General features: G+C 33.8%; 1 protein-coding gene across 1 annotated transcript in view; it reads left to right on the top strand.

Moving 5' to 3' along the window:
- Nucleotides 1–15,610, top strand: part of LOC134279844 (bifunctional glutamate/proline--tRNA ligase-like) — a 31,278-nt gene extending 15,668 nt beyond the window's left edge. Inside the window, exons 24-35 of the mRNA XM_062762258.1 lie at nt 5,843–6,067; nt 6,419–6,606; nt 6,761–6,812; nt 8,791–9,000; nt 9,137–9,289; nt 9,738–9,839; nt 10,186–10,341; nt 10,679–10,873; nt 13,511–13,684; nt 14,050–14,210; nt 14,604–14,747; nt 15,164–15,610. Of these exons, the coding sequence (XP_062618242.1) occupies nt 5,843–6,067; nt 6,419–6,606; nt 6,761–6,812; nt 8,791–9,000; nt 9,137–9,289; nt 9,738–9,839; nt 10,186–10,341; nt 10,679–10,873; nt 13,511–13,684; nt 14,050–14,210; nt 14,604–14,747; nt 15,164–15,320 (1,917 nt within the window). The 3' untranslated portion in view covers nt 15,321–15,610. The remainder of the gene's footprint in view (nt 1–5,842; nt 6,068–6,418; nt 6,607–6,760; nt 6,813–8,790; nt 9,001–9,136; nt 9,290–9,737; nt 9,840–10,185; nt 10,342–10,678; nt 10,874–13,510; nt 13,685–14,049; nt 14,211–14,603; nt 14,748–15,163) is intronic.
- The last annotated feature ends 9,586 nt before the right edge of the window (nt 15,611–25,196 follow it).

Here is a 25,196-nt window from a genome sequence, read left to right as displayed (position 1 = left end):
GAATAGTGCTTTTGTTCAATTATTACTACAAAATTCCAGTAGGCTTTAAAAATTGTTGCAATAGTTTTGATTTCAATAGTTCCTAAAGAGTTTCTAAGGCTCAAAATAGTTAGACAATGTCTGCAGCTGTCTGTGACTATCCTTGTGGCATTTGCCACGATAACTGTGATGGTTATAAAGATGTAGGTTGTGACAATTGTGAAAGATGGTTTCACCAAAGTTGTGAGGGATTGTCTGATTTTATTTATTTGCAAAAATGCACCTTGCCCTACATTTGTTCTAAATGTTGTGTAAATGAATGGGGGTTTTTTGACTATGATATCTCTTAATCGGTTATAATCTGCCATTCGATCTGGCTGCTTTGAGATGGGGGTTAGGATGGAAACAATCTTTATGCGTGCACAACCGAAACGTTTGCCATCTGCGCAAGCTACAAAATTTGATAAATCTATGAGGGTAGATCATGTGGCCAATCATTTGTTAGGGAAGTCAGATTATGTGCCTGTGTCAGTTAGGGGAAATGGTAATTGTTTATTTAATGCTATTTCCATGGCTATTCAGGGGGATGAAAATCTGTGCATCCGAAATCAGGGTTAGGACTTGTCTAGAAATGTTTTACCATAGAGATTATTATATAAGCATTCACAAGAGTGATAAGTTGTCAGATGTAGCTAGAACTTAGCATAGGGTTAGTATCAGGCAGTACCTCCCCCGCCAGGGTGCTGACCAGTGAATACTGTTTGGTGTTGTGTTAGGTTAAGTTAGGTTAGGAACATAATTTTTTTTAAATGTTGTTAATTGAATTATAAATTCCTTTCTATTAATTTTTTTATAATTATTAATTTATTGTCAATTACTTTCATTTGGCTGTAATATGTTTTTACATGAACAAAAGATTGACTAGGAATAATGATAAAGTCTGTTTTTTTTTTTTAAAGATTTTTATTTTCTTTTTATCTTTCGGTCATCTTTCGGTCCTTTGGTTTTAATATTTTTCTGTTTCAAAATTCAAATCATGGCTCTACAATTAAGGAGGCCACCACGTGGCTAGAGTGAACAGGTTAAAGTATTATTCAGGTATTACTAATTTAAAAGGTCTTTATTAATTTATCATTATTATTAGTATCAAAATTATCAAAATTCATATTTTCCTTATGTGTGTGCTAACGTCCTTAAACTGAAATTTGTATTTAAAACATATTACAAGTTCATATCACCAGTATGTAAAAAGAAGATCATATAATTACAAAATCATTTATTTTACTATTCAACTAGTGCTAATTGTAACGGGAACCGTTACAGATGTTCCCCAAACGCTCCCCAACTCCCTTTTGGTGCCATATTCCCTGTAATCTCTATTAAATAAGAAATACTTTATGGAATTTAGACTTACAAGGTTTTCCGGAAGAATACAAAATATATTTAAATTTAAGCATTGCACGCGTGTTCATGTGCGTAACGACCATATTATATTGTCTACACTATCTATATATTTTTATACACTTAATATCAAAGCATTCAATCCAAAGGTATTAAAAATTGCACTCACTCGAGTGTATTTTTAATTTAACTCATTTCACGTGCACGCACGTGCATGATGACTACACCTTCTTGTAGGAGTCCCTTATATTTATCTATGTTCTACATCCCATCCTGTTTGGTTGAAAAACAAGAGAGTTATAGCCATTTGAAGTTTCAGCCAATCAGAGTGCAGCACACATGCATGCACGTGATTTCATGAATTTTTATCTTTATCATAGTAAAGGTAATCTTAATGAATGACTATATTTCAAAATTCCAAACATTTCGTCTAAAAACAAAGGAGATATAGCCATTTAAAGTTTCAGCCAATCAGATTGCAGCAAACGTGCATGCGCGTGATTTCATAAATTTTTTTCTATAACATATTGTAGGATATCCTAATGCATGACTATGTTTTAAATTTCAAAGCATTTCATCCAAAAACAACGGAGATATAGCCATTTAATGTTTCAGCCAATCAGATTGCAGCACGCGCGCATGCGCATGCTTTCATGAAAATTTTTATATATCATGCTGTAGATCTTCATAATGTAGGACTATGTTCAAAATTTCAAATGATTTTGACAAGAAACAAGAAAGATATTGAGACTTTAGTTTCAGCCAATCAGAGCTAAGTGCACGTGCATGCGCGTGAGATCTTGCTATCTTGACCATGCCATCTTGTCTATACTACTAATATATCTCTACATTATGAGTTTCAAAACATTTCATCAAAAAATAGAAAAGTTACAGCAATATACATTATATTGGTCATTTCACGTGTTGCACGTGCGCGCTCTTGCAAGCACGTGCGCGCAAAATGACCTTCGTTGGGCAAATCTACATAACATGTCTACTGACCCTAAAAACATTTTACCTTAGTCCAATGTGTAGTTTACAAGATCACTCGTGGACAAAATTTTCCCAGGAAAAAGAAAAATAATAATAATAATAATAATAATAATAAGAAACAGAGTAAAAACATTGTTCCCCAACTTCGTTTGGGGAACATAATAATGAAAGTCAAGAACAATTGAACATAGTTAATGATCAGTGTATATACACATGCCCTGCCTGAGGGGGGTTGGTCAGACTAGCTGAGAACAGGTGTTTGAACAAAAGGAGTTTATTGTCAACTTGACCAAGTGTCAACAGCTGTGTATGTACACACACACAGGGGTGCCTCTCTATCCCAGTACAAAACAACACAGCTAGCTGATGTGTAAATAATCATGATAATATTCTCACCATATTCTCATAATACCCACTTTACAAGTGTTTGCATATGCAATTATGCACATTTTATTAATTTTTATGAAACTTTTTTATTTCATAAACCTATCAAATAATTTCATTCTAATGGATACATATTGCTTTCTAATATCAATGAATATAATTTTTTCTATTACATGCACACAAAAAATTTTAAAAAAATACCTCCCCAAATAAAACAGAACCACAAAAAAACAAAACAAAACCAAAAAAATACAGCAAATCTAAGTAACTGGAAAATAATAATGAATGCATGAATACTGAATTTCAAATTTAAATAAACATAGAAAGAAAAAAATAAATAAATACCTTAGAAATTAGATAAATTAACTACTTGATTAATTACTTAAGTTATATATTATAAATGATTGGAATTTAAACTAAGGAAATTTATTAATTGATTAATTGACTAGTTAAATTAATTTTAAAAAACACAAAACAACAATCAATTAGTATTTTCACTGTAATGTATATCAACAGGTTATATCTCAATGTTTTTATGACTATTTTACAGTACACTTCAGCTATACAAATATTTTCATATTTTCCATAATGATTTTTGATATAAAATTCTTTTTAGTAGGTACAAACCAGTGTGGATAAAAGTATTCAAGTAGACAATGAAATATGTTCATAATTTATATTTTATTTCATCTGGAAATATGTAAATATTTAATGCTTCATTTATATTCTTAACTTTCCTTTCATATATTTTTTTTTTTTTTGAAAATAAAAATCATATATTATATTATTCACTTTTAATCAAGATTACGCTAATGATTTACTCGAAACGACTTCAGCGATCGCGAATTTAGATCGGGCGTGGTGTACAGTATATGAAGAAAAGAAGAAATGCCGCCCGATTTCTATCGACTCTGAGGTAAGATTGGCTATAAAAGTTTACGGATATCAATTTTCATTTAAACATCACCTTAGGGTTTTATGTACCCTAAATCAATCAATTTTATGGGGCTTCTACCACTTTATTGGGGCTTCTACCCTTCTGTATTATTCTCCAATAAACGGGGGGCTTGGCACACAAGTGTTTTTTTTATTAGACTACATTTTCTAAAAAAAAAAAATGTGTTTTTTAAAAGTTATAATAAGAAAAAGAATCAATATATCATTTAGATTGCTGACGTGCAATGATCAGATGCATGTGTATCGTATTTATTAGAGGTCCATATCTCTTCCCTTGTCTGAAAAGTCTCATATCCACTGATATTTTCTTTTTTGTTACGATTTCTTTTCTTTAAAAAATGATGCCGTTACATTAATTCGGTTATTCTCGAGTTGTAGAGTGCATCCTGGCAATCATAAAGTGATGATAAACTAGTATATCAATGATGCATTGTAATTCTGTGCATCTGTTTTTGATTTCGTATTGATTTACATGTATTTTACTTTCTAAACGTAAAATTTAGAGACCAGTGGGTGACCAGTACTATAATTGATTTCAGTCACAACTCCCAACATTGCATCACCATAACTGGTATTTATTATATATTACCAGATATTATTGCATCATCATAACCCAACATAAGCTTAATGTTTGTTGGGTCTAGTTATGTCACATAGGATCAAATTACTTTCAGGTAAAGTGCTGAAACAAAGCTGTAGAAATTCTTTATTTATTCTGTTTTTTAGACAGCTTAAACAAACTGAATTCTTAAGGAAAAACAAACAATATTAGATTTTTTTCACTTTAGGCCTTAGGCATGATGAGGTAATTAAAGAAAAATTAATAGATCTATGGTTGGTCTAATATAAATAAAATCAATGTGAAAAGGTAATTGTTTTACACTTTGTATAGGGCTGTTTATCGGCCTCAATTACAGACAACTGAGAGACCCATTAAACCAGGTATTTTTTGGGGGTTAATTAGGATTTTTATATACCTGGGAGTATACTGAATTAAATACCACTACATAAATTGTTTCCATGTACCGTACTTAAATGTATATTTTATCTCCGTGTTCAACCCCCAAGCTCCACACAGCTATTTTTATTTCGAAGGGGGGCATATTGCTTTGCGTTTGTCGGTCTGTCACAACCGTTGCACAAACTGAAATGAAATTGGTATGCAGATATATCAGATGAATATCTAGATCAAGTTCTGTTTTGGTTACAGTCGCACCATTTTTGACAGAGTTATGCTCCTTGGTTTTAGAAAAATTCCAATTATTTGCAGTTTTCGTTCATTTTCTTCACAGAGGTTGCACATACTGAAATGAAATTTAGTATACATATTTATCAAATGAATATCTAGGGAAAGTTCTGTTTTGGATATGATTGCACCATTTTTGACAGAGTTATGCCCCTTGGTGATAGAAAAGTTCCAATTATTTGCAGTTTCCGCTCATTTTCTTCGCAGAGGTTGCACATACTGAAATGAAATTTAGTATACATATTATCAAATGAATCTCTAAGGCAAGTTTTGTTTTGGATATGATTGCACCATTTTTGACAGAGTTATGCCCCTTGGTGATAGAAAAGTTCCAATTATTTGCAATTTCCACTCATTTTCTTCGCAGAGGTTGCACATACTGAAATGAAATTTAGTATACATATTATCAAATGAATATCTAGGGTAAGTTTTGTTTTGGATATGATTGCACCATTTTTGACAGAGTTATGCCACTTGGTGATAGAAAAGTTCCAATTATTTGCAGTTTCCGTTCATTTTCTTCGCAGAGGTTGCACATACTGAAATGAAATTTGGTAAACAGATTTTTCATAAGAATATCTAGGTCAAGTTCTGTTTTGGGTATGATTGCACTATTTTTGACAGAGTTATTTCCTGCTGGACTTACAAAATTCCAGTTTGGGGAGATGGGGACATAAGTGTTTTACAAACATCTCTTGTTAAATTTTTAAACTAATATTGATAGAAATATTACTTACATGATACATAAAGATTGGGAATATACATACAGAGCTAAACACTTGACTTAATTCACATAACATGAATATATAGTACATGTATCATGTCTAAAGGGTGTATCATTGTATTTTTAAAACATCAGTATTAGTTTGTTTTTTTTTTCAGGATAAAGTTACTGCAGAGGTACAGATATTACTTCAATTGAAGGCAGAATACAAAACAGCTACAGGAAAGGATTGGACACCACCCCCTGCTGGATCCACTCCTCAGAAAACTGAACCAGTTCCTAAGGCTATGGCAGGTGAAGGCACTGAGGCAGAGGGTCTCAAAAAGAAGATAGATGAGCAGGGAGAGAAAGTGCGGCAACTAAAGGCTTCCAAGGCCCCCGAGGTAAAGCCAGAGGATATTACTAAATAACTTGTGTATAGATCCTCATCAGTGCTTAGAAGTTACATGCTGATTAAGCCCAGTTATTACAATAAAGAATGTGTTAAAAAGAGTAAGGGGCAGAATAATTTAATAAGCATATGCAATATTCCCACATACTGTAAATTTAAATCAGAAATATTTCTTGGGGAATTAATTTCATTTATTTTGTTGTTAACAATTATCAACAAAATTAAAATCCCACACGAAAATTTTATTTGCCTGTATATTGAATAGAGTTACTCTGGAAACAACGAAATTTAATGCAGTAACAATTTACTGTTTACCGTCAATTTTCTCTATTATTTACAACAGACTGAAGTTAAGAAAGAAGTTGAAACCCTTTTGGCCTTGAAGACTCAGTACAAAGATCAAACAGGAGAGGATCTCTCAGGTGGTGGACGAAAAGACAAGAAAGATAAGAAGAAGGACAAGAAAGTCCCAGAAAAGAAGGAGGGAGATAAACCAAAGGATGACAAGGGGGATCACAAGAAGGTCACAAGGTGGGGGTCACTGATAGGGACAAGGCTGAGAAACATTGATCTTTTAGATTTATATTCCTGAAAATAACACTGACTTATTTGAAAACATACTCGTAATGTGATATTGCTTATGAAAAAAGAAAATATTGATGAGATGTCTTCTGTGATATTGTAGACTTGGTCTTGAAGCAAAAAAAGAGGAAAATCTGTCTGACTGGTACTCCCAGGTCTGTCAACTCTTACAGTTATCTAATTCAATATACTTTTTAATTTTTTTTCTCTTTTTTATGCTTAACATCCATTTTTAGGTCACCTGAGTAAACTCAGGTGACCTATTCTAATCCGTTTATGTTACCGTAACGTCGTCCGTCGTGCGTTAACATTTGAACATTTTCAGCTTCTTCTCTGAACCCACTGAACCAATTTCAACCAAATTTGACATATAACATCTATGGGTGAAGGGGAACAAAAATTGTGAATTTCATGGTCCCTGCCCCCCTGGGGCCTGGGGGGTGGGGCAAAAACCACTAAAATTAGTGCAATCTTTAAAAATCTTCTTCTTTACTCCTGGACATCAAGCAGTCAAACTGTTGGTATGATTGTAATCAGCATTGAGTCCTCTACCAAAATTGTGAAATTCATGGCCCCAGGGCCAGGGGTTCTGGTGTTAGGGTGGGGCTCTATTGATTATATAGTGAAATGCATTATTTCTTTGAAAATCTTCTTCTCTGTTCCTGAGTATTAAATAAACTAATTAAGTACATAGTTATGATGAGCAAGAGTGCCTCTACCAAAATTGTGAATTTTATGGCCCCAAGGTCAGGGGTTCTGGTGTTAGGGTGGGGCTCTATTGATTATATAGTGAAATGCATTATTTCTTTGAAAATCTTCTTCTCTGTTCCTGAGTATTAAATAAACTAATTAAGTACATAGTTATGATGAGCAGGAGTGCCGCTACCAAAATTTTGAATTTTATGGCCCCAGGGTCAGGGGTTCTGGGTTAGGGCGGGGCTCTATTGATTAGATAGTGAAAATGCATTATTTCTTTGAAAATCTTCTTCTCTGTTCCTGAGTATTAAATAAACTAACTAAGTGCATAGTTATGATGAGCAAGAGTGCCTCTACCAAAATTATGAATTTTATGGCCCCAGGGTCAGGGGTTCTGGTGTTAGGGTGGGGCTCTATTGATTATATAGTGAAATGCATTATTTCTTTGAAAATCTTCTTCTCTGTTCCTGAGTATTAAATAAACTAATTAAGTACATAGTTATGATGAGCAAGAGTGCCTCTACCAAAATTGTGAATTTTATGGCAAGGTATATGGCATGTGCCATTAACACTCAACCAATAGTACATGCGTTATGTTGAACCCCAAGGTCAGGGGTTCTGGTGTTAAACACCTGGCAGTCTATTGAAATATAGTGAAAATGCATTTATTCTTTGAAAAGTTTCTTTACTCCTAGGTATTAAATAAACTAATTAAGGACATAGTTATGATGAGTGAGAATGCTTCTACCAAAATTGTGAATTTTATGGCCCCAGGGTCAGGGATTATGGTGTTACGGTGTGGCTCTATCATGATTATATGGTGATAATACATTACATCTATAAAAATCTTTTTCTCTACTTCTGGGTAATAAGCAGATGAACTATTTATATAGTTATGATGTGCAAGGGCTCTTCTTCCAGAATTGTGAATTTCAAGGCCCCTGGGTCAGGGATACCAAAGACGGGGGGGGGGGGGGGGGCTTTACTTCTATATACTGAAAATGAATTGTTTGAAATCTGCTCCTTGGTATTCATTGAACATTTTTGATAAGCAAGTGTGCCTTTTCAAAAATTGTGCAATGTGTAGACCTAGAGTCAGGGGTTCATGTGTGGTAAGGGAACTCCTGATTATTGCTGAATATTACTGATTAGTTGACATGCATTTTTGTTCCCCTACCCTGCTTATGGGTATTAAGTAAACAAACTAAGCAATTGCTAAGTGCATAGTTATGATAATCAATGGTGTCTCTTTCAAAATTGTGAATGCCATAGCATCTGGCTTAAAACATGAACCAAATTCAATCATTTGAAAGTTGTTGCATGATGCTCAGGTGACCTATAAGGCCCATGGGCCTCTTGTTCTAACAAGTTTTTTATGCAAATTTTATGTTACCATAACTTTTTTTATTTTACAATAAAAGTTATTTTGTTCAATAGATCATCACAAAGGCAGAGTTGATTGAGTATTATGATGTTAGCGGCTGTTACATTCTCCGCCCCTGGTCATACTCTATTTGGGAGAGCATCAAAGAATTTTTTGACAGAGAAATCAAGAAGATAGGTGTTGAAAATGCATACTTCCCCATGTTTGTTTCACACCAAGCACTTGAAAGAGAAAAGACTCATATTGCAGATTTTGCACCAGAGGTACATGTATTGTAATAGAAGAATTAAACATATGTTTAATAGAAAACTTTCAATGACTAAAGTTACTCAATTTTATCCAAGTCTCTGGACTTTATAATTATAGTACATTTGTATTAGGTATTGCTGTTTTTTTTAGGTGGCTTGGGTAACAAGGTCCGGGAAATCAGAATTAGCGGTACCCATCGCAATCCGTCCTACCAGTGAAACTGTGATGTATCCATCTTATGCCAAGTGGATCAAGTCCCATAGAGATCTTCCACTAAGACTAAACCAATGGTGTAATGTTGTGGTAAGTATCTTAAAGATGTTCCTTAAGATTTTACCAGTAGTGGGATGAAGAAGTTTATCACAGGGTATTCCTAATAAGACATGCCCTTTTAATGGATGCAAGGTATATGGCATTAACACGTAACCAACAGTACATGTGTTATGTTGAACCCCTTTAAGACTGAACCAGTATTGTATAATAATGAAAGTCTTCTATCCTATATCTTTCTTGGAATTTCAAGATTTGAACTCACTTAGTTTAAACACCTTGCAGTCATTACAAGATGGCAGCAACTCGTACATGTGCAGTATTTATCTGTAGTATTTACAAATACATGTACATCTACAAATTTAAATACCATACATTATGAAGAATTGTTGGATATGAGTGTTAAGATTCCAGATTCTGTGTTGCTTTAACCTGATTTAAAGTAATTTCTAATTTAATTTGCTAAATATTTTCTCAACAGAGATGGGAATTTAAACACCCACAACCGTTCCTCAGGACTAGAGAGTTTCTGTGGCAGGAGGGACACACAGCATTCGCCACAGCCCAGGAGGCAGAGGAGGAGGTAGGCTAACTACATAGGGGGAAAATGTGTTCTTATTCAAAAAAAATAATAAAACTGCATGATTCCAGAGAGTTTTGAACCAGATTGTCTGTTTTAATGTAAGAGAAGGGTTGACTTAAACATTTCACTATATGGCAATAAAGTTTCCAATAATATCTAAATATTGTTAAATTTGCATATACATGTTGTATGTTCTTAGTATAATGCATGCATGAATGGAGACATTTTGTAGAATTTTAGCATCAAAGTATTCATTGCCAGTTGAGTCCTGAAAACGTGAGTGAGTTTGACATGAGAGTTTTAGAATTGTTTGATATGAATTTACTAAATGTACTGTGGCTTTCAGGTGTACATCATACTTGAGTTGTACGCCAGAGTATATGAAGAATTGTTAGCTATCCCAGTAGTCCGAGGTAGGAAGACTGAAGCAGAGAAGTTTGCTGGAGGAGACTTTACAACAACAGTGGAGGCCTATATCTCAGCTAGTGGGAGAGCTATACAGGTATAAAGTAATTCTGATCAGCCATTCTGTTCGATCAAGTGTTATGAATATACTGCATACAAGGAAATACTTTTTTAATTTTACATGTATATTGCCCGTATGATCTGTGAGCAATTTCAATAAGGAAAATTGTATGATTTTCAACAGAGTTATACTTTCTCTTTAACTTCTTTAATAAAACACAGTCATGCCTGGGGAAAATCAAGGGTTATGTCAGTATGATAGGGCAAAAATATCATGTGACAAAAACAACCCTGAGTACAGTATAATTTGAAAATTAAAACAGTTCCAAGGGAGAGAAAAACCTTTATCCCCTATTTCTTCTTTCCATGAACAGGGTGGAACATCTCATCACTTAGGGCAGAACTTCTCCAAGATGTTTGAAATCTGCATTCAAGATCAGGAGACCCTAGAAAAACAGTATGTTTATCAAAATTCCTGGGGTCTGACAACTCGAACCATTGGAGTCATGTGTATGATCCATGGAGATAACAAGGGACTGGTGCTGCCACCTAGGGTAGCCTGTGTTCAGGTAGGGAAAAATTCATAAGTTTAGGCCATGCAAAGTTAATTACTTGGTTCTCAGGCCTTTTTTCAAAAAATATGATGAGTGAGGGGGCATTTTTTTTTCTTTTTTAATGCCCCCAAAACATGATGAGGCAGCTTTTTACATTGTACAAAACCTCAAAAAATGATGAGGGAGGTGATTTGGTGTTTATATTTTATTGATTTAGCAATAAAAAGGGTCAATGAGGCACCCTTGGAAGAGATGAGGGAGGGCCTGAGAACCAAGAAATTAATTTTTTTTTGCCTTAGGATGATCAGAAATCCTGGATTACCATTCAGGGTTGAGATTTTTCTAACCAGAAGTCTCTGTCGAGACTGAAGCTCTACTGGTTTGTACTTATAGCACAGGAAGAGGAAAGTACTTAAGCAGTTGGGAATTGAAACTTTACACTAGCAAAAAAGAGAATAATGATCCTTGAATAAGTCTCTTTATGTTCTTAGTGTAGTCTACTTGCATGCCACATTATATTATAATCAGCCTAAAACTGTATTTGAAGTAGCATTTTGAGAGTAACAAAAATTGCTATCTTTATTAACCAAGGTAATAATGTTCATTGAAGTCAAAAACGGATATAAAGAATTATGTACCTTAGTGTAGTCTACTTGTGTGCCAAGTTATATTGAAATCATACCAAAACTATAGGAGGAGTAGCATTTTGAAAGAATTTCACAGAAATTTCTATTTTTAATAACAATGCCAACACCAGTCGTCGAAATCAAAAACCGATACATAGAATTATGTATTTTAGTGTAGTCTACACATGTACTTATATACCAAGTTATATTGAAATAAGACCAAAACTGTAGGAGGAGTAGCATTTTGAAAGAATTTTACAGAAATTTTTATTTTTAGTAAGAACGCAAACACTGTTTGTCGAAATCAAAAACCAATATATAGAATTATGTATCTTAGTGTAGTCTACTTGTGTGCCAAGTTATATTGAAATAAGACCAAAACTGTAGGAGGAGTAGCATTTTGAAAGAATTTCATAGAAATTTCTATTTTTAGTAACAACGCCAACACCGTTCGTCAAAATCAAAAACCGATAAAAGAATTATGTATCTTAGTGTAGTCTACTTGTGTGCCAAGTTATATTGAAATCAGACCAAAACTGTAGGAGGAGTAGCATTTTGAAAGAATTTCACAGAAATTTCTATTTTTAGTAACAACGCCAACACCGTTCGTCAAAATCAAAAACTGATAAACAGAATTATGTATCTTAGTGTAGTCTACTTGTGTGCCAAGTTATATTGAAATCAGACCAAAACTGTAGGAGGAGTAGCATTTTGAAAGAATTTCACAGAAATTTCTATTTTTAGTAACAACGCCAACACCGTTCGTCAAAATCAAAAACTGATAAACAGAATTATGTATCTTAGTGTAGTCTACTTGTGTACCAAGTTATATTGAAATCAGACCAAAACTGTAGGAGGAGTAGCATTTTGAAAGAATTTCACAGAAATTTCTATTTTTAGTAACAACGCCAACACTGTTCGTCGAAATCAAAAACCGATACACAGAATTATGCATCTTGGTGGAGTCTACTTGTGTGCCAAGTTATACTGAAATCAGACCAAAACTGTAGTAGGAGTAGCATTTTAAAAGAATTTCACAGAAATTTCTGTTTTTAGTAACAACGCAAACACCGTTCGTCAAAATCAAAAACCGATACACAGAATTATGTTTCTTAATTAGTGTAGTCTACTTGTGTGCCAAGTTATATTGAAATCAGACCAAAACTGTAGGAGGAGTAGCATTTTAAAAGAATTTCACAGAAATTTCTATTTTTAGTAACAACACAAACACTGTTCGTCAAAATCAAAAACCGATACACAGAATTATGTATCTTAGTGTAGTCTACTTGTGTGCCAAGTTATATTGAAATCAAACCAAAACTGTAGGAGGAGTAGCATTTTAAAAGAATTTCACAGAAATTTCTATTTTTAGTAACAAAAACACCGTTCGTCAAAATCAAAAACCGATACACAGAATTATGTATCTTAGTGTAGTCTACTTGTGTGCCAAGTTATATTGAAATCAGACCAAAACTGTAGGAGGAGTAGCATTTTAAAAGAATTTCACAGAAATTTCTATTTTTAGTAACAACGCAAACACCGTTCGTCAAAATCAAAAACCGATACACAGAATTATGTATCTTAGTGTAGTCTACTTGTGTGCCAAGTTATATTGAAATCAGACCAAAACTGTAGGAGGAGTAGCATTTTAAAAGAATTTCACAGAAATTTCTATTTTTAGTAACAACGCAAACACCATTCGTCAAAATCAAAAACCGATACACAGAATTATGTATCTTAGTGTAGTCTACTTGTGTGCCAAGTTATATTGAAATCAGACCAAAAGTGTAGGAGGAGTAGCATTTTGAAAAATTGTTTACAGACAGACAGACAGACAGACGGACGGACGCCGGACGCATTACTATCGCATAAGCTCTTCTGGTCTCTGACCAGTAGAGCTAATAAAAAGGAATCTTATTTGTTAAAACTGTTTAATACAAGGATAAACTCTGTGGCAACCACTCTACTAACTCATGCCCCATTGTTTTCCACTGCAGACTGTTTATCAGATTCTTGTTTTTATCAGGTGATCATTGTTCCTTGTGGAATAACAGCCAATCTCTCTAAGTCTGATGAGCAGAACCTGATGGACAAATGTGAGGCGGTCAAGAAGGAGTTACTGGCAGTCGATATACGAGCTCGAACCGACCTCAGGGACAACTACTCCCCGGGCTGGAAGTTCAACCACTGGGAACTGAAGGTATTGGCCTCGATACACAGAATGGATTTATTCTTCTCATTAAAAAAAAATTAAATAAAAGGTTTGATCTTTTTTCCACAAGGTCATATTTCCGCAGAATCTCCATTTTTTTTGTAGTCTGCAGGTAGAAAATTATGCGAATTTCTTTAACTCTTACTATATACCTTGCATGTATATCAAGTATAACAAATTTTGGCAGAAAAATTTGTTACCACATACATACATGTAGCAAAAAATAATACCATGCGGAAAAAAGTACTTCTACAGTACATTTATTTTACCAGTTCAGCAAGCAATTATTAGCACAATGTTTATAGACCAAGTTGCAAATCTAATCCATTTGACATTTTTGTTTTGTTTTGTAGGGAGTGCCAATACGTGTAGAGCTGGGGCCTAATGACATAAAAAAGAATCAGCTTGTGGTCGTTAGACGAGATAATGGAGAAAAACTTATACTGAAGAATGAGAACGTTGCAAAACAACTCAATGATATACTGAATAACATTCAAGACAGTCTCTTCAAAAAGTAACCAGTTTTCTCAAGTTTTGATATACACTATATTTTGTGTTCTTGTGCATTCATACTTTGTTTTGACAGATGTTTAAACAGTTACATGCATCAGAATTATCAGAAACACTGTGATTAATTGTGTAAAATATTGTATCCAGTTTGTTTTTATGCAGTTTATTTTTTTAACCTGATGTTAATTTTCCCCCATCATACATATGATTTTGCCAGGTTTTCTATTTTAAATTACCCAAACAGTTTTGGTAAGAGAGATAACTATAATAAATCTCAATTTAAATTCCCTCACTGGTAAGGAAAGCTAATGGAGCAAAAACAAAAATGGGGACAAAAAAATCTTCCTGTATGGAGCCTCTACAGACTGTATAAATTTTGCTTTGTTTTATTTTACAGAGCTAAGTCTGACCTGGACTGTCACATGATCGTCTCCCACCAATGGACCCACTTCTGTGATTCCCTGGACAACAAGAAGATCATTCAGGCCCCTTTCTGTGGGGATGAGGATTGTGAGGCTAAGATAAAGAAAGACAGTGCCAGGTACATGTATTTATAAACTCTGTAACTTGTCAAGGCCGCCTGAGGTCATCGTCTCAAGCCACAGTCTAGAGTCTGCTTATAGCTCTCGATCTCCTACCCGTGGCCATTAATAATCACACATTATGTATGACATCGTATTATAAACTAAGAAAAAAATTTGTCACAAAATAAATTTAATCATAAACAACAAGTTTATGTAAATTGTAATTTAACTATACTTTACTCACATTGATCAATATTTTAATGAGCTATGAAATATCATTCAACCAAGGACAAAATGAAAGAGGATCATACATTTTGACAATGGTTTGTGACAATGGCCTGATGTAAGAAAAGTTTATGTTCTTAGAATTAATGTAGGTGATGCTGTTTTATATTACATGTACAATAATTTTTCTCCGATTCCTTGTTTATAGAGATGCTGTGGTGGAGGAAGGTGCCCCTTCAATGGGAGCCAAGGGTCTTTGTATTCCATTCAAACAACCTGAGACTCTGAAACCAGGCACCAAGTGTATACACCCAGACTGTACAAGAGATGCCAAATACTTCACATTATTTGGAAGAAGCTATTAAATTTACCAAACTGTTTAATCAGAAGAGAACCAAATTCACTGGAACAATGGACTTACTTAACTCAAACTATGGACTTACTTCATTTAGTACTATCTAATATGGCATGGTATTAAATGTTATCTCTTCTCCATTTTTTATTTGAAATTAATAGAGACCACCTGTTATATTCTGATGAACTATTCCTGTGAGGAAAAGTTTTGGGATTTAATTATCATGGATACAATTTAGTAACATGTTCGGTTGGTATATACTGTATACTATATTTATTAAAAGTGATGATACTTGAATAATTTTTGTTTTGAATAAATACATATTTGGAAAATGGACACATTGTGGTATGTATTAGCTACAGAAAATTTTACAATTCAGTCTTACGAAAATGAAATTCATACCCCTAGGTACTTACACAAGGCTTGAAAACTCATTTTATCTTAAAAATATTCTGTACATTGTGCAAGAAACCAGGCAAACCATTATAATTATATAGACCTCCAACAAATTCTTTAAAATGTAAAATTCATGGCCCAGGGTGGGGACAGTTTTGAAATTTTTTTTTGATGAAGAGACAAGGGTGGGACTAATAGATTAACGACTACAAAATCCTTGACCTAAATCTTCACATTCATGTCCCATAGCTTGGTCCATTGTTCAGGCCATAGAGTTGGTCCAAGTTGGTCAAATAGTGAAAATGTAAACATTTGTGAATGCCTCGATTCATTAACATCAAGCAGAAAACAAGTCATCATGTATTGAACATCTGGGCCTATTCCAGAATTGTAAAATTCATGGACCCTCAAGTCTAATTAGTGGTTCAAGTCCCAGGATGGGCCTGTATACTAAATATAGGATCTCCTATGATTTTTAATTGGATACAATTTTTATACAAGTTGTGTTTTTTATCCACCAGCTTTGGTGAGGGGATAAAAACACGAGTTGGATAAAAGTCATCTATATACGACTACAAATGATGGAAGATTCTTTTTATTCTATGTTTAAATACTTCCCAACCAGTGTTTTAGACTGTTTTATATAGGATTCCCCTTTATTTTACTTAATCACTCTAACACAAAAAACATTGTGACGTCGCAACTCCACTTAAAGCTGAACTGATAAGCGATCTGCTCATTATATGGGTTGTAGGGAGCGTGTTGAAGAACGGGAAATATGGCAGACTTTGCCTTTTTACAAGTAGAGTTCAGCTTTAACTTTGGTGTAACAAAAAATTATCCAAGTCATATCCACAAGATAAAAACACATTCCTACTTTGGAGTCTTCTTTACCAATGGAAACCGTTTGCCTACTTATATTAATTACTTCATTTTTTCAACAAAATATTTAAATTTATGTCTCAAAATTAAGACCCCAGGGTGGAGCTAAGTTGATCATATATAACTGAAATATATACCTGGTTATGTATATCATTTGAATTTTACCTAATTAATTCATGAACATAAGATCCCCCCTTACAAACCCCAAGGTGGGGTACTATTGATGTTGATCATATTTTGAAAGTGAAATACATCTTTAAAACTATCCCCATTACTAATGAAAATGCAGCAAGTTTATCAAATTATCATGAATAACAAAAATCATCAACTGGTCCAACAATGCTCAGTGTCCACAGTGTCTAAGTTAACAACAAGGATGACTCAATATTACTCTTTTGGGTCATTTTGGAACCTGCCGCTGATTATCAGAGTAATTAAACATCAGCTGTGGGTTTCCGATGATACGTCCTGAGGTCAGCAATATAATGCCACTGCCAATTTTTTACTTTGTTCTCTATTAAAAAACCCAAAATTAAAGAAAGCAACACATAAGTGAAGTAGCTTGATGTTTTTAATCATGAGGTTATATACAACACATGTAGCTGCTTCTTTGTAACATCAATACTACTTCATCTTTTTTGACTTCTTAGTCCAGCTGAAATTCACAATAAAATTAAAGGTATTAAAAAATTAGTCACTTGTAAGGTATAATGTATAAGATTAGATGTATTTAAAGATACAATTTCTTTTATCTTTTCAGCCCCAATGATTATTCTCATCAGTCAAATAATATCAAGTTATCAAAACATACCTTCTTAAAGCCAATATCATCAGCATATTCTCTAAAGCATCGTCTGCACATGTTCAGTCCATACTTTCTGATTAAACCATGAGTGTTTTTGCAGACACGGCTGAAAAAAGAGGCAACAAAAAATTAAGCTATTTTGTACAAATGCAGGAAAACAGTAATTGGTAATGATGTAGTCTTTTTATATTCAGTGGATGCAAGTCTTTATTACGTCCTGTAAGGGACAAGGATAGTGATGGGACATCAGTTAATTTTCATTCATAATCGATCATCGGTTAGAATCAGTTACTGCTTCCGATGCGATTTTACCGATTATAATCGAAATTCATAGATTGGTATATAAAAAAAACCAGGCTATTACAATTATTTCATATTATGTTCTTTAACATCAATATATGAAATATATAATTTATTGTTTTCTTTGTTGTTATGCGTATTTCACACTTTCTATAAACATGCAGGATTTCGCTAGCGGCATTACCCAATAACCTTTGTGCGAATAAATAAATTAATAATAATGTAAGGCATAACAGGCTTTCAGCAGGTCCAGTCCAAAGACTATTTCTACATACGTAGTTATTAATAGCTACGTAGGTATTTAAACCTACCCAAAGTAGCTAATTTTACCTACTTTCTGCTTTACCTGCATTTTGTGGCCAAACGCAGGAACGGCACAACATGGCGAGCACTGAATTTCTTGATACAGTCACACTGATGATGTATATGACATAAATTTGGCCAAAAAATGATTATTTCGCATATTATCCATTTTGCATAGAAACTAATATAAAATTTCCCATTCAGGAAGTAATCACTTTTTGGTCAAAATTTTGTCGTATTCATCATTAGTGTGACTGTATCAAAAATTATGGTATTCACCATGTTGTGCCGTTCAGTCATTTGGCCACAAAATGTAGATAAAACAAAAAAGTAGGTAATAATTGCTACTTTGGGTAGGTTTAAAAACCTACGTGGCTATTAATAGCTACGTAGGTAGAAATAATCTTTGGACTGGACCTGTTCAGTTTGTAGAAATCTTTAAAAGAAACAAAAAATAACTCTGCTATATCTTTCGACAAAAATTGCAGTAGGTCTATAGTATCAACTAGATGCTCGGCTGTTTCCGTAAACCCTGACAAGCTCTTGTGTGATGTCGCGCTCGCCATAGCGGTCACACCATAAAGCATATTATGATATCATTAAGTTGCCTTTTGTATATTTAGGTTCAGATGTGCAATCCTAAACCCTTGCAAGAAAGCCATATTTTAGATTCATAATATCCAGTATTTTTTCATTAAGTTGCCTTTTGTATATTTAGATTCAGATGTACAATCCTAAACCCTTGCAAGAAAGCCGTATTTTAGATTCATAAAATCCAGTATTTTTTCTATCCTGTTCGAGAGATTGTTTCCAACCTGTATAAAGACCGGGGTACCTCCAGAGGTTCTAGTTTTACACTACTCTCATATTTTGTCTCAGAACATTTGACATAATTTCAATTCATTTCACTTAACAATTCCAATCTTTAAAAGCTTAAAATGCGTATTAAAAGATTTAAAACGAAACCACAATGAAATGTATTTGGATTTATCGAAATCCATGCAGCGCTATAGAGAACACGTGCGTTAACGAACACGTCGTTTCACAAACATGTTCTCCTCCTCTGTACAGGATAAAGTCTTAATTATGATTTAATTACATGTATGATTAATTAATACATATTTAAAATACAATAAAAACTATATTTTACCAATATCTTGACCCTGCGCCGTATTTCTTAGGATGAGAATTCCAAATGTTTGTGAACCCCATGATGGCTGCTGAGAAAGAGAACGCATGTGCGTAGTTTCGTATTTTATTACGAGAAGGATAGTCTAATGACCTAAATATTCATTAAAAAAAATTGTCAATGAATTCGATGTTAATTTGCTTCTTCTGATGAAATGCATTTAGTTTATATTGAGAAAATTATTCAAATATCAACAATATTTCCATTTAAAATTGTTTTATATTAATTCTAAAGTGGGCATTTAATTTATTATTTTACGACTTTGATATATTGAATATGAAAATTTATGTAAACTTATTTTTTTTTTGTTAAATCCCATTTGTTTTTCAAAGGCGCTTTTATAATTAGACGTATCATAAATATGACACACAAACTATGAGTGCTTAATTACTATACTGTAAACCAATTAGGGCAAACTGACCATGGTTCGGACAGACAGAAAAATTGACCTAGGTTCGGACAACTTTACCGTTATTTTTTCGGTTAAATAAATCTGTTTTCAGCACAATACGGAAATATATCAATCTCAGCGATCGGATTTTTCATTTAGTTAAGACCCCGTGTTTATCACGTGACTCGATAGTTGATGGTGGCGCTACGATTTTAGGGCATGTGTAGTTTGTTTTACGTCAGTAGTTTAAGGGAAAAGTAAACAAACACTTGCAAGTAAAATCAAATGTATGAGGCTCTACTTTATTAAACCAGTATGATTTATTTCTATTGCGTTTCTAAGTGATTAATCCTTCCTATTAGGAAAAAATTGTTTCGGTTATTTTCTATATTTGTTGTGAAATCTTCCTCGAAGTCTGAAAATTAAATGTACCTAGGTTCGTACACCAGATGACCATGATTCGTACATTGCTCAAACCAAAGTTCAAGCTTCTTATTATAATCCAATCGCCTTTTAAAAAAACGGAGAGTGAATAAATTACATGATTGATATTCAAAGTATACGGATAATAATGTTTTTTTTTAAAAATCATGCTTCATGTATAACTATAAAAAACATGTATATATTTTAAATGTACATACATGTACAAGTATTTTCAATCGATCAAAATGAGGATGGGCTCCTCAAACAAATATGATATTATTGCATTTTCAATTTTTTGATATAATAAAATTAATTATTCCAATTGATTGAGTAAATGATTTTTGATGATGTTTGATAAATTGTAAATTAAACCAATTCATTAATCATAAATGCTATATTATTTCTAAATTTCTAGCATTTAAAACAAATCCCATATATAGCACCAAGAATTTTTGATTGGTTTAGAAATGAACAAGTGTCAGTTACATCTTTAATTAATACGTACATAGACTTCTTAATTGTAGATTTCTTTTACAATGAAATAATAATCCCTAGTTTAGAACAAAAATGGAAAACACATAATTAAGGGTGTATATGGTCTCTGTATATATGCACTACATTTATTTGTGTGCCAGATGACCATGTATTATTTGTTCAAAACATGAGCGCAGTAATCAGAAAGACATGCATTGATGCTATTGCAGTTTATGAAGATCGTGCACTGACATGCAGAGAAAAGATTTTATCTTCGCCGTGCGCATTTTTCTTTTCTTTATTTAGAATCAAAATTAATTGAGGGTCAAGCCAACCTGCAAAAGGCGGAAGAAAGTTGAAGAAAACACCCCGAGCAAAAATAAATTGCATTTCAAATCGAACAACTTGTCGACAGTGTATAATTTAAAACTCATTGCTTGTAATTTAAAAAAAAAAACAGAAAAAAAATATTTTTCATTTCTTTTATTATGGAAACAACAAAAAAACAAAAAAAACAAAAAAAAAAAAAAAAAAACAAAAGGGATAAAGGTTATCCTGACAATAATCAGGGCATATCATTAAACAAAATCTTTGGACCTCAGGTGTATATTCGAGGAGAGGGGGGATAACACTTTGTAACACACGCTACCTTGTTACTGGAAATTTATAAATCTATACCTTATACGAATCCCTTTAGTACCATATTTTTCAAGAGACGATGCCACGCCCAAGCGTTCCCTTGAAGACATAAAAATTGAAGCTAACTGAGTACAGAACACGAACTTGCAAACAATTGTAATTTATTTATTGCTCAGGATAAACATCCTATGGCATATAACAAAATGTACAATAATATTTGCATAGAAAATGGAGAAAAAAAGTCACAATGATACTGTATGACAGGGATCTTATAACTGTCCTTTACAGATTTACAAATGTAATAAATACAATATGCAAGCAAAGGAATCATATCTTCTAAAGCAGAACTATATTTGCTTTGCTGGAATATGCGGTGGTATCTGAAACAAATGATGATTTCGAGTGAAACGTGGCCATCCAAATATGCTTTGAGAGAGCAAAAACTAGCGAAGTCAATAAAATTTAATATATTATTTTTTTTTTTTTAATCCCACAATTTCAGTCTGTTTTTGATAAAACTTCGACATATTTGAGGTTACACTATAGGAAAATGGGAGGGGTGATCAAAATAGAAATGGTTTCTTTGTATTATTTTTTTAGTGAGTTTTCTTTGCAAATTACAGACGAACTCAAACGATTGTCAGTTGCTTGAAGCTCTCTCAGGAAGTTATCAGATATCAGAATACCGCTGACTACGGCGATGATTTCTTACTGAAATTGAAGCTGAATAAGCCCAAATATGACGAAACTTTGGTCAACATACGTCATTTACGACAAACTAAAACACAAAAAAGGAAAGAGAGATAAAGGAAAATAGGGCGTTTAAAATAATACTAAAAAAAACAACAACAGATTTCTACTAGGAATGGGAGAGATATGAATAAAATCTTATTGGAGGTTTCTTATTGTCATGCGACTCTTTATGTAGTATTTGAAAGAAATCAGACATGCACGTGCTATCGATTTTGAAGGATTTGGGAGAGAAATCAGGAAAAAATAAACAACTTATCTGATAAAACTTTGACAAGAAAAGAAAACTTAAAAAAATCAAGCAAACGAACGACCCCCAAAAAATGGTCCAAACTCGAAAGGGGGTCAAAAACTTTCAATTTGAAATTTTATCAAACGCCGAATGTATTACCAAAACACTTTAGATGTAACAATGCTACAACAAAAGAAGGGGAAAGACTTTTCGATGAACATCTATATGTTAAATTTCAATAGTAAAATGTTATGCTTTAGAGAGGGGGGGGGGGGGGGGCTCTCGCTTTACGAGCCTGTAAATATTGATATCTGTTATTTAAAAAAAAAAACATCATTTGTTTACTGTATATTATCATGTCCGAACCTTGGTCAGATACGTTCGAACCATGGTAAAAATCGCTTGATGAGTTTAACTTCTAGTTGGAACAGTGGTATTTAGTGTTTTGGTGATATAATTACAATCGATAAAACCCGAAAGGTTCCAAAACACATTCCAGTTGATGGTAAAAGTCTAGACCACTGTCATTCGGAATAACAGCTTATTGCTTGTAAGCAAAACAAGAACCGTCCGAACCATGGTCAGTTTGCCCTAATTTTATTCGTGTTCAAGAAATTTTAGCGAAGTTCGCAACATCCTAGTCAAGCGTGAAAATTTCTTGCTGCAAACGAGTCCTTAAAGTCCTTGTGTCTATAAACAACAGATCAAAAAAAGGCTTGTTGCAAGAATTTATCATCACAAACTAGTTTACCCCTGGTAAATTTGTCGTGAATAAAAGTTGGTTTACAATACATGTATATGGCATAAAAATTTCTGCTTGGTTTCATCATAGTGTATATTGTATGTTATTCCACTGCTGTCCAAGATACGATCTTCATCTTTGGACTGTTATGTTCATGTTTTGAACTACATATATATATAGAAACTATTGGAAATATCGGATATTGATATGTCACTGATGCATTTAATTATTATCGATACATACTCTATAATTTCCTTTCAACACATGCAGATGAATTTTTTTTTTAAATTGATGAATTTATTTCTCACTATTTTCAATTTGTTTATTCTATTTATGGTGTTTAAATAAAATATGTTTTCTTAAATTCTAAAGGGAATTTGTTTCTTCATTAATGTTAGAAGTTAAGACAAAAAACAATTCTAAAATACTGTAGACGTACCTTTTTCCATGGGGTCAAAATTCCGCGGAATGTCGATTTGTGTTTAATCCGCGGGTAGAAAATTAAGCAGATTTCTTTGGCTGTCACTATATGTCTTACATTTATATTAAGTACGCTTGGACAAATTTCCGCGGAAAATTTAAGTCCGCGTATATAGCGTAAATTAATACCACGCGGAAAAAAGTACTTCTACAGTAACCTGATACCAAAAGATTTCTCTTATTTGAAAGAATTTGCTACAAAAAATATATATATTTATATTGATTTATCAGCACTACTCAAATGTATTGATATAAAATATTTCACCAATACACTATATCTGCTGTGCAATAAAACTCCAAAGGTCTCTTTTAATGATTCCTTGACAAAGTTTTAAAGTACTTCAACAAACAAGAGGCCCAGGGGCCACATCGCTCACCTGAGCAATTGGATAGGAAAAAGCACATATGAGATCAGAACTGAAAGTTTACTGAAAGGGGGGGGGGAAGGGGGTTTGAATTTTAACCCCCAGGGGTCATGATTTGAACAAACTAGAATCTACACTACCTGAGGATGATTCCCTATAAATATCACTAAGCATGGCTTTGAAGTACTTGAAAAGAAGATTTTAAAAGGTTTCCCTTAAATTCCTATGTAAAACTTTGATCGGCCATTAGGCCCCACCCTACCCCCGGGGGTCATGATTTGAACAAACTTGAATCTACACAACCTGAGGATGATTCCACAAGAGTTTCTTGTCCAATATATTCCTACGTAAAACTTTGATCTGCCATCGTGGCCCCACCCTACCCCTGGGGGTCATGATTTGAACAAACTTGAATCTACACTACCTGAGGATGATTCCATATGAGTTTCATCTTTCCTGGCCCTGTGGTTCTTGAGAAGAAGATTTTTAAAGACTTTTCCTATATATTCTTATGTTCAACTTTTATCGGCCATTTTGGCCCCACCAGGACCGTAACTACCATTGAGGCAACGGAGGCAATTGCCTCCTCTAGATTTTCATTTTTTTTTTTGGAAATAAGAAACACAACACAAGCAGCTTGATCAAGATTGATCATTTATTTGTTTGATTATAGCCACCTGAGCAATTTTTCAGCTATCCAGTGAGTGTCACCATTACCTATGCTCGGCGTTCAGGGCCTTTGAGCAGGAAGGGATCTTTATCGTGACACACCTGCTGTGACACAGGACCTCGGTTTTTCCCGTCTCATCCGAGGGACTGTCCCATTCAGTTGCTTCTTACAACACGCCATATAAGTGAAATATTCTTGAGCGGGACGTAAAATTGAAATTTATTTGATCATATCTATCCAAAATAGTACATAAATTAATATAATAAAGTGGTAAGCATTCTAAAATCATAAAATTGAGCCGTTTGAAGCAATTTTTTTAAAATGGGGCTTTGCCCCCCAAATCTTTGGGGGCCTCAATCGGTGGCCCCCAAACCCCCGCCTCCTCTATCTTTTACCCCTAGTTACGGCCTTGCCCACCCTTCCCCCGGGGGTCATGATTTGAACAAACTTGAATCTACACTACCTGAGGATGATTCCACGAGTTTCATCTTTCCTGGCCCAGTGGTTCTTGAGAAGAAGATATTTTAAAAATGCCATTAATTTTTCTCTAATTCATAATTACCTCCCCATGGAAAAGGGCGCGGCCCTTCATTTGAACAAACTTGAATCCCCTTTACTCAAGGATACTTTGTAGCAAGTTTGGTTGAATACCCAGTGGTTCTTGAGAAGAAGATGAAAATGTGAAAAGTTTACGACAATAAACGACAACGACAGACGACGGACAAATTTTGATCAGAAAAGCTCACTTGAGCCTTTGGCTCAGGTGAGCTAAAAAGTGTTGAAGTTACATGTAGGTATATCTACCATTTCCAAGCCTGAGGTTTCATGAATGAAAACACAAATGG

The sequence above is a fragment of the Saccostrea cucullata genome, unplaced genomic scaffold (genome assembly GCF_032062105.1).
Source record: "Saccostrea cucullata isolate Sc308-1 unplaced genomic scaffold, CSIRO_AGI_Scuc_v1 ctg614, whole genome shotgun sequence".
In the NCBI taxonomy this organism is placed as follows: Eukaryota; Metazoa; Mollusca; class Bivalvia; order Ostreida; family Ostreidae; genus Saccostrea; species Saccostrea cuccullata.
Note: the sequence above shows the minus strand (reverse complement) of the source record. Positions and strands in the feature narration are given on the sequence as shown.